This window comes from Gymnoscopelus microlampas, assembly GCF_963454915.1.
Source record: "Gymnoscopelus microlampas genome assembly, chromosome: 7".
Classification (NCBI taxonomy): domain Eukaryota; kingdom Metazoa; phylum Chordata; class Actinopteri; order Myctophiformes; family Myctophidae; genus Gymnoscopelus; species Gymnoscopelus microlampas.
Genome location: NC_139944.1, coordinates 22,189,797 through 22,200,987, shown reverse-complemented (window position 1 = coordinate 22,200,987; position 11,191 = coordinate 22,189,797). Strand labels below are relative to the sequence as shown.

The 11,191-nt window shown below is 40.6% G+C and overlaps 1 protein-coding gene across 2 annotated transcripts in view; it reads right to left on the bottom strand.

Annotated features, from left to right (window-relative positions):
* Positions 1-549: 549 nt before the first annotated feature.
* LOC311048193 (zinc-binding protein A33-like) overlaps positions 550-11,191 on the bottom strand; it is an 11,157-nt gene continuing 515 nt past the window's right edge. Inside the window, exons 2-7 of one of the 2 annotated variants that reach the window (XM_084061289.1) lie at positions 9,138-9,320; positions 8,897-8,992; positions 6,608-6,841; positions 3,785-3,929; positions 1,789-1,866; positions 550-1,702 (exon numbers count right to left, since the gene is read on the bottom strand). In XM_084061289.1, the coding sequence (XP_083917415.1) occupies positions 1,182-1,702; positions 1,789-1,866; positions 3,785-3,929; positions 6,608-6,841; positions 8,897-8,992; positions 9,138-9,320 (1,257 nt within the window). In that variant the 3' untranslated portion in view covers positions 550-1,181. Of the gene's footprint in view, positions 1,703-1,788; positions 1,879-3,784; positions 3,930-6,607; positions 6,842-8,896; positions 8,993-9,137; positions 9,321-11,191 lie in introns of both variants that reach the window. The other variant, XM_084061290.1, reaches the window with a different exon arrangement.

Sequence of the window (11,191 nt, the reverse complement as noted above, 5' to 3'; positions counted from 1 at the left end):
GCAAATATCCTGGCCAATGGCATTGTAAGACTAAACAATAGGACCCAATGAAAAAAATAAAAAATAACAGAAAAGAAAAATGATTTAAACTCATTTCTTTATAAAACATACATGTGATCGTGCGATCACACTGGGCCTTGCAGGGAGACATTCCTAGATAACCTTCTATCACTAGGTGGACAGTATTTTTTTAAATCTTGAATTTGAATCTCTCTTACTTAAACTTTGAATTACTTATTAATGAGTCTCATATTTGTGATTATAATTAAAATATTCAGCCATAAAACACATCACAGGTAGATGATGTACATGGTTGGTAAAATGTGACTGGTTTTACAATTGAATAAATGTTTGTTGTTAATGTATGACTGTCCTGTTACAGGATGTGTAAATGCTTTAAAATCTCTTTGTTACACCATCTAAAAGCACCAGGCTATGTTTTAGGTAATCTCTGAAAAATGGGTTCCCAGATTTAGGTAACCAAGTGCTTTGGTCAACTTATAGGACAAAATACCATAAGCATCCAAACAAGTTTATTGACATCAATTTTATTTTATAATAACCGGCAACGTTCTTGCAACATACTTGTAGTTTGGAAAATCTACAACTGGACTGAATCTAAGAGAACATTGCATAACACAATGAATGACGATAACAGTGACTTAGGCAGATATTGAAATCACTCGATGAGAAAAGCAACACATCATCTGCTGTTTGTAATTTAAGGGGAACACGGTTCTACAAAATTGAGAGGACCCGCCCATCTTCCCAATGCGCGTGTTTGTGTGATTGCGCAGAGAAGTCACAGTACAGTATTTATTTTATTTGGATTGCATATGAGCCACAAATTAAACACTAATCTGTTCTTTTTATAATTCTGGAGGGGAAAAATATACTCACAATCAACACAGTCTCTGTTGTGTGTAAAAGAAAAATGTTTACAAAATAATGTGAGAATATTCAGTGGCAAACAAAATGTGACTTGAAAAATATTTCTGTAATCTCTGAAAGCTTCAGTTAGGCTAGATAGCTGGCCATTTACAAAGGAGACAGTGCACCCTAGTGGTGAGAAAGAAGAGAGACTGCAAAATTGTGATCCAGGTGGAGACAGGTGCCTGATTTAAGTTAGGGAAAATAAAATCCCCTCCTCCTTGGAAATAACTTGGTGGACTGAGGCAATGTCAGTCAGTTTCAGTTTCATACAATTTGACATGTGTGTTTACAGCCACTTTAAACACTGGGAACAGAACCTGTTTACTGAAACTGGTGGTGAATGAGTACAGGAGATGTGCACAATTATTATTAAAGCGGAAATCTAAACCATACAAACACAAGAATCCAGAGTCATAGTCTAGATATACTCCAAAAGAGGTATAGCTTAGAACTCCTTGACCTCGGTATGGTATTTCATATTGCTTTCCAGCAGTGCATACTGTTATTTGTTTTTTAATTATCTCAACGCACCAACTCATGTTGTCACTTTTCACTCCAAAATAAGCCGGGTGCTTGGGAAAACTCACTCTCCAGAAATGCCTTCCTCCTGTGAAGGATTGTGAAGCCCTCACATCAAAATTGTTTAACCTTTCTGTGTGTGGTTCACATGTCTGGGGTATGGGGTGTGAATTCCTGGCCATGGTCTTATCAGGAGACACCCAGATGAAGCAGCCGACAGTCGTCATATCAAAGGTGAGAGACTCTTCAACTGTGGAATAACATTTAGAAAATGTGTTATTTGTCCTACATAAAAAAAAAGAAATCGAAAAAGTTCATTATCAGAGGTTTACTTACATCTTTGCAGCTGAGACATTGAAACAGAATTGGATGTAAAATCAATGTCTGGGGCTTTTGCAACAACAGGGCCTTGGTCTAGGAACAGACGAAATGGAAGTCAGAGGAATATAGCACATGTCGACTCGTCATGCTTTGGGTATCTGACTGTGATCAACAGAAGTGTGCCCTGGTTGTTAGACTGGTATCAGCTTTAACCACTTAAACCCTCTATTCTTAGTGAAACGAACCTGAGTTGCAACTGTACCAGGTCTGCTCTTTTTCCTTCTACACCGAATCTCTTCGCCATAAATAGCAGATCTATCACAATGGGTTGCGTGTTGTGAGCTTGTAGATAGCTATTTCTGACAATTTTTCCCCCCAGAGTAGGGGTGTGAAGTGGTTAAACCCTGATGCTGCAGTAAATCAAAATTATTACACGGCTTGGTTGAATGCTTGATTCTGATTGGTCAATCACTGAATTTAGCATTATTTTTCAATAATGACCGCTACAATCAATAACAGAACGATGGAGACAACGCACTTGAAAAAAAAAACAATTAAGCAATCAGCAGTGCTTGGTTTTTGCCGTATTCAACAAGGCAGCCATGTAAACAAACACACGTCATTTTACAGTTAAATGGTACACTACTAGAGAATATTTTTAAAAACATTTGAGACCAGAAGTAGAAGTAGAAGTAATTTGAGACCAGAAGTAGGCATAGTGTAGGGTAACATAATATTGATTCATATTTAATCAACACTCCCTACCAGAGTTTTGCAAACCAACCTGTTGGGCTGGACGCACCTGACATAATCTTTCTTTACCGTAAGCAATTAAATAGTTTGTTAATTACAGTTTGTGTCACTTTATTAATTGCTTTAATAAACATCTTCAGGGTGATAAAGGGTGATATCACCCTGGCACGGTTTATTTCTCAACAATGACCTGCTCACTGTTCGGTATCCCTTGCTCATACCGTATCTTTCTTTTTCCTTTACTTATTCAGGGAAGACCATTGAGAGCAAGCTCTCTTTTTCAAGGACGCTCTGATAATAAGAGCTACATCAGATACAGATACAACTAGACGCGTCGCAATTCTGGGAAATTGCAAAGTGTGGTTGCGCCGACGCGGGTCGCGTGTCGTGGCCGCCGGGACTCGAGGAATACGCCTGGAGGAATACCGTCGGAGGCCGCGCGACGTGCGATTCAAATACGGTGCCGATCGAATCCCGCGTTAGTGACACGTGCCGTTTTGATTTGAGGAAATATGCCCCTCCCACTAAAGAAACAGGCCCCTCCCACAAATGTAACGGCACAATTGTATAGTCACGTCACTCCTGAGATCACTTGTTTTTGCATCAAACGGTTACATTTTGTGTATTTGTGGCGCCCCCTATGGATCAAAGTGGAAATGCTTTTGGGGATTCGTTGAGTAAACCAACCTTGACATGTGATTTAAATTTGGGATTGACCGGTTCGTGATTTTTGACATTTTTTGTAAAACGGGCCCCTCCCACTAACTTTGGAAGCCAATTACGGACGAACGGTATGGACGGTATAAAGTCTTCTTTCAATCACCATGATATGCGTTTTGGTAAAGTATGGTCCCATTCATTTTAAAATTGATGATAAAGTAGGGTATGCTGCAGGAGGGGCATGGCTACATTGTGATGATTTGATTGACAAGCTGCTACACAAACAATAGCATTCATTCCCCACCCCCGGACTTGTCCGAACCAATAGCATTAATTTCCGTGTGCATAGGATATGACGCGATATAGAAAAATGGCGGATTTGAAATAGCTGAAAAATAGGCTTCAATTACGGTCTGTAGAGTCTATGGCCGTAACGCTGTCCAATTCTTTTTTACAGTCTATGGCTTGTCCAAGCTCTCAATGAACCTGAGGATACCAGTGTAAGTCTATAATTTTAGCATGTTTGGTGAGGTTTCAGGAGACAGAATATTGAGTCAGTGGTGGTGGTGATGATGATGATGATGATGATGATGCTTACCCTTCCATATGGCTGTGACAGCAGTCATTAGCTGTTCTCTGATGTCTCTGGATTCTGTTAGTTTCTCCGCGGGGTCTAAGTCTGCATCATCAGAGGACTGGATTTTTGATGCATGGCTTAAGCTACTTTGCAGTGAAGAATACGCCTGAAATATCCATAAACACTGTGGGTCAATAACAGGTTTGAAGAACTATTTGGTTCACCTCTTTCTATTCAACAGTGACAAAAGGTGTCTAACGCGTTCACATGAAGTCATGGGGTTAAGTCTATGTGATAAGATTTGCCACATAGACTTAACCCCAGAATAGTACAGTATACAAAACATGTTTTTAAAGATGGACACAAGCTGTGTTTTCACTACAATGACAGTATTTTACCTGCAAAATTGCATAACTTGCTGGAATAGCAAGGGGTTATTATCATTATTGCTGGTGAAAACGTTATACTGTTATTTCTGGCTACTAAAAGAAAAAATCTGATTGCCAACCAGGCAATCAGCTGGTGTGTGTTGGTGTCATAAACGGTAAAGGACCATGCATGGGCGTTTGAGAAATTATGGTAAAAACATGGTTTGTCCTTACGATGGCGTCACACAGTGAACTTAGCCTACAACGCGTCGCATCCTCTGGACCTTGAAGGCTTTTAGATCGGCTATGCTCACCGTACAACACTGTGGTACCGATGAAGTATAACCACACTTATTTGAACGGCCTCTGCATGCAGTATGCCTCACGGCACGCGCCGTTGTTTTGGTTCAGATGGAGCCGAGATGGAGTTATTTATTTGAGATGAGATGACCTGTTGTTCATAGGCGGCGGGTGAACTTGACAATTGGGAAGGCTGGGGTTCGGCGTGCACGGATTTAGGCGCCCGCACGCAAAAAAAAAGCGGTTTCTGAACGGATTTTGTTAGTTTCTTTTTGTTTTTTGGTGGTTACTTTATTTCGGTTATAGAGATAGGGTTAGGGTTAGGTTAGGGTTAGGTTATTTAATTCTTATTTTTGCGTGATTTTTTACAGCACGGAACTCTGTGAAATGAATGCCAGCATGGACGACTGGCTGTGTTGAAAAAAACATAACGTCTTGTATTTTGGGAATATTGAATATTTTATAGGGATGCCAAAAGTTAAACAAACGATCAATTTAATAACAATGAGTTCTCTATTCAAACAACAGCTCACTTTTAAAAGCATATGTCTGTGCTTGGTGTGATGACATCGTGTTTCGTTTAACATTTTATCTTTCATATCACAAATAATATCCATAACTTTACTCTTTATGTAGCGCAGCAATATCTTCCATGGAAAGGAGACGGGACGGTAAGATTTATCTCTCAAGCACATCTTGTAGACAGGCTCGACTAGTTTTCGACTAGTTGAATAGTTCCCAGATTGACAGTGTCTGTTCTCCATCTCTTTCTGCCTAGTTAACCTCTTCAAATGTAGCGCAGCATGTTTGCAACTAAGTTCTACCTGAAAAGGATGATCAGCACTGCCTGCAATAACTTTTTAAGCATTCTGTATACATCATATTTATTTCCCGTGTGTCTTGTGCTGCGAGTTTGCACAGGATATTTTGTGCAAAAAAAAATCCTCTTTGTCCCGTCTGCGTCCCAGGGGAGATTAATTTGCGTCTGTGTTTTTTTCTGCTGTGCTGCCATTGGCAACTGAAATAAAGGTCAATAAAGGATCAATAAAGGTCTGTCTGTCTGTATCTGTCATGTGCACCATTTTCCCTCATTTTAAATGTTTGTTTTGTTGGAAATTACATGCTTGGGAAGACATGTTGCCACAGTACGCACCCTCAACGCAGACCACTGTTTTGAAGTGGACCTGAGATGAAAACAGCTTTCACACTTGACCAAAGTACTGAACTCTAAGGGCGCGCTCTCACCAAAAGTTGGCTGGCCGCTGTTAAACGCAGGTTGTGCGCGGCCACAGTTTTTTGCAGCCAGCTGATTCTAAAAAAACGCTGTGACGCACCTGTCACTCACATTCAAGACCGCCCCGTAGCCCGCACCACCACGAGACACTAGCCACTAGACAAAAATGTCTTTGCACTTTCACACTTGGGGTTCGTACATCTACATACACATTCAGATTTCAAATATAAAGTACTTACCCCATGGCCACGGATGTTACAATCATGTACGGGCCCTCATAAGTATCCGTATCTTCCGTATTAAATAAACATCAATAAAAAGCATTTTAATCCAATCAGTGATCATTTTCTCCGTATGCTTTCAACTGCGCGACCCTAGCGGTTGAAAGGTGTATTGCACTGTTGGTACATTATAACTCTATGGGAAAATAGCCACCAATCGGATTAAAATGCTTTTTATTGAACAATACGGAAGATACAGGTACTTCTGAGGGCCCGTACATGATTGTAAAATTCTTAGTCATGGGGTAAGCACTTTATATTTTAAATCTGTCTCCAAGTGCACAAATCATAAAGTACTGGGTTAGATGCAACAGCTACAACCAGTTGGTCCACTGAGAGCACCATGTTGCTTCCTGAGTCTTGGGACGGTCCGCCTTCGACTCACCCGATTGGACAGAGGGGGAAAATCAGCTCCTGCCTCCAGCAGTTTTATGCTTTTTCGTGCAGAGCGGATAAACGCAAGGTCTGCGCGACAAGCGGAAAAATCTGCTCTTGCGTGAATCCACGCATTTGCATTGACAAAGCATTGGCAGATTCTGCCCCAAAGGTAAAATAAAAGTGCTGTGGGAGCGCGCCCTAAGGGCAAACAATCTCGGGTCCAATATAAAACTACCAAACACACCACCAAGTACAAAAACATCCTGGTGTTGGGAAATCCCACCTGGAGCACTGTGCAGGGATCAGTGCTTTTTAGGCCGGCATCAATGTTGGACACCTTATCCTCAAGACTTTTGCAGGTGGCTTCCATCTTTGTAACCTTGCTCTCAGTTTTCTGCAGCAGCTTTTTCTCCTTTTCATCCATGGAAGCCACCAGTCGTCCCTTCACATCATTGATGGTAGATATCAGTCTGGAGAAATCCACCTCCAGCTCCTCTTTCTGAAACGAAGAAGATTCCTAACAGAGCAAGAAATGGGAGTCCACAAATTATTCATTTGTATAATACGATTCTACTGACTTACTGACTTTTGACTCCTGAATTGACTCTGCACTTGCACTACTAGGAAGTACATTGTTGAACTTTGACAGACTGTACTTAAATTCATTTGTATTCATTGTTATTATTCAAATATTTGTATTGAATTTTTCCAAAAAGTTATACACACATACAAACACATAACAAACAACTACAAAACACCACAGACACTAGTACTCAATACAAGATGAAACGGGTACACATACCATCCAATTACTGATTGACCAAAAATGAAAGGAGATTTTAGTACAATACATTGGCATAGAAAGCGGCATTAATATTCATTAGTGTGGTTGCCCTAACAGGGCAACCAGACTATAGTACTCTACCGACTTTCTTTCTTTCTAGATAAACTTTTTTTTCGGGCGGCTACTCCTCCCACATTGGTTGCATAGTTTAATTGATATTGATTTATTAGTGCATTAAATTTCCCCATCCACTTTAATGGAAAAGTGAAAAAACTCAAATTCAAGTATTTTTTTCTCAGAAACCGTAAGAGTTAGAGTTACAAGACTTTGAGGGAAGGTTCATAGTTTATTGCCAAATTATTGAAACAATTATTACACCATTCGGCTTCATGGTGGCGCTATAATAGCCCACTTTACCTTTTGGCCTATAACTCTTGAACCGTAGGTCGTAAATCAAAATTTATTTTTCCCTAGATTCCTTGGGTCATTACGCAACTCCCCATATAGGCCACGCCCATTTGCGTCTGGATAGATTTTTTGATATTGATTTATTAGTGCATTAAATTTCCTCATCCACTTTAATGGGAATTGCAAAAACTCCCATTCAAGTTTTTTTTTTTCGGAAACCGTAAAAGCTACAGTTACAAGACTTGGAGGGGAGGTTAATAGTTTATTGCAAAATTATTTAAAATAGAATCACACCAGTCAGCCACATGGTGGCGCTATAACAGCCCACTTTACGTTTTGGCCTATAACTATTGAACCGTAGGTTGTAAAATCAAAATTTTTCCCCTAGATTCCTTGGGTCATGACGCAACTCCCCATATAGGTCTATCCGTCTGGATAGATTTTCCGCCATTTTGAATTTTCTGCAAAACGCACTTTTTGCTTCTTTTCCTACAAATTTTGTCCAAATCTCACACAAATCGGTACACGTGAGCTATGGACCCATGCGATAAATATATCCAAACGGCATTTTGATAGTCCTTACCGTTCGTCCGTAATTGGCTTCCAAAGTTAGTGGGAGGGGCCTGTTTTACAAAGAAGGCCAAAAATCACGAACGAAACGTCAAATCAATCCCAAATTTGAATCACATGTCGAGGGTGGTTTACTCAACGAATCCCCAAAGGCATTTCCACTTTGATCCATAGGGGGCGCCACAAATGCGCAAAATGTAACCGTTTGATGCAAAAACATGATTTTTGGGGGGATCAGTTCTCTCAAAAAGAAAAGCAAGTGATCTCAGGAGTGACATGACGATGTCATTGGCCCGCTACATTTGTGGGAGGGGCCTGTTTCTTTAGTGGGAGGGGCCTATTTCCTCAAATGAAAACGGCACTTGTCACGAACGCGGGATCCGATCGGCACCGAATTCGAAACGCACGTTGCGCGGCCTCCGACGGTAATCCTCCCAGCGTATTCCTCGAGTCCCGGCGGCCGCCTGCGACCCGCGACCAACGTCGGCGCAACCACACTTTGCAATTTCCCAGAATTGCGACGCGTCTAGTTTGTATTCAATGTTGATAGACTTTTGATACTGTACAAAATACTAATCCAGATACTGTTGGAAGTTCTGTTGATAGACCTACTTAATTTACTATAGCTGTATATTATAGACAATTTACATAATTATTGACTTATTAACTTGTTATTTATTTATTTGAAGTTAATGAGTATTAATGAGACAATAGCCTAGTTTTTGTTTGTTAGTTTTGTATCGTTTGGTTTTGCTGTTCATTTTCCTCTTCCCACTATGAAAACTAACAGAGGAGATGGGAGGGGATTACCTTAAATGTCTCCATGTTCATCTGCGCTTTAAGGATTTCCATCTTTAGGTTGTATGCACTGTTTGTTGTCGGGATCTTCTCTTTTCGTAGCATTTTCTATTCAAGTACAAGTGACAACATAACAAAACTCAACCATGAACTCAACAGAAACAACCTCTTTACATTCTGAAGAAACAAAACAGTGTTTGCACGACCAGTCACAATAATTACTGTTTAAATATAACGTGCTTCCCTTTCTTACCTTTATTTGAGGGATCTGCTCAACTGCTGGCACAGTTTTGTGTGTTTTATTATGGTGCGCAGCACATTTATCACACATAAGCGTGTTATCTTGGAGACAAAAAAGACTCATCTCGTCTTCTTTATGTTGAGAACACATGACTTTCTTCTGTTTGGGGGTCTGGGTGACATCATCTTCATCAGGCTGCAGCAGACAGTGGTGTAAAGTAACTAAGTACATTTACACAAGTACTGTACTTATACAATTTTGAGGCATTTTTACTTTACTTGAGTATGTAAACGTTTCAGTACTTTTACTTCTACTCCACGTCTCCACTACATCTCAAGGCAAATATTGAACATTTTACTCCAGTACAATTATTTTAAAACTTTAGTTAAGTGTGCCTGCCATGTTAATGGCAGAGGCACACTTATTGAGATCTTCCAGATTTATTAATACAAGTTTCAAGCCACAAAATTCGGTCAACCGTAACAGCCGCACGGTTTACACTACCGCCGCAATATATACATCAAAACGTGCGGCTTGGCCGGGAGTAGTGTGCTCGGAAACGATTTTCCGTCACGCGTTACCATGGCGACGTTATTAGCAAAAAACAGCTAAACTCCGCCCCTTTTGGCCGCACGTACCGCGCAAAACGCTTCTCCTCCCACACGGTTTACTCGTTAGTCGCAATGTATATATCAAAACGTGCGGGACGACCGTCCCACTTACCGCATTACTTTTTTCGCCGTTTCGCGTTACCACGCCCACGTTATTAGCAAAAACATGTAGCCGCGCCCCCTTTCAGTCCCAAATTCAGACTCATTCTGACTTGACTTACTCTTCATTATCATCCTCCATTCACACCCATGTTAACCATCATCATCCTCACTCCCCCATTCACTCCCATGTTAACGGTTACGGGGAGGGGGGGAAACCACCCAGAGACTCTAGGGCTCCTGCTATAATCCATGTGGCAGCTGTAACCACCAATGAGCTTCGTGTGTTGAAGCTCCGCCCCCTCTGCCTTCCCATTGGCCGAGCTTTAAATGGCCGTAACTTCTGTTTGCAGCATGGTACCGCCCCCAAACTTTGTCATGGACTTTATTTTTTTACGAACTTTTTATTTTTTTACTTAATTTTTTTTTCCGAACTTTTCCTTTTTTGATTTTTTTTTTTTACACCAAAACACTTTTTGAAGGGTATGCAACTCGATGGTCCAACCGGGACTTGGACCTCTTCACTTCCGGTTTGAAAAGTGCCCAAAATGCTCTGAAACTTCGCCTACCCCCCCTAAATTGGGTTCTGCGAACACAACCGTCACAACAGGAAGTGGATTTATCACTTCCGGTTTTGAAAAGTGCCCAAAATGCTCCCAAACTTCGCTTACCCCCCCTAAATGAGGGACTGCGAACAATTGTATAATTGGCACTTTTTGCGTCAGACCTTCAAAAGTGGGCGAAACAAGCACTCAAACCATGTATTCACTTCCGGTTTCTGAACATTTCCCGAAATGCTCCCAAACTTTGCCTACCCCCCCTAAATGGGGGACTGCAAACAATAGTATAATGGGCACTTTTTGCGTCAGACCTTCAGAAGTGGGTGAAAAAAGCACTCAAACCCATTTAAGTAATTGTTTATATATTTTTTAAAATTATTGCATTTTTTTCAAATGTTGTTTTAGATGCTCATTTTTACTTTCAATTTTTCTGTTTTTTAATTTTCCTTTTTTGACTTTCGGTTTATTTCTTATTAATTTTTTAAACATTATTTTGCTGTTTTTTTCTTTACTTTTTTGGCCGCCCGAAGGGATCAAAATGCTACTCCTCCCACACGGTTGACACGGCCCCGCCAATGTATACATCAAAACGTGCGGGACGACCGGCCCACTTACCGCATTACTTTTTACACCGTTTCGCGGTACCACGGCGACAAAACCCCCAGCCAACGCAGGCACACTTAAATTTTCGTAGGAAATTTCTTTCTAGTTACTAGTTATTTTGTACATTTTGATTATTATTACAAAACATAGATTAACCACTTCAGCCCTATATACATTTCGGCCATTTGAAAAT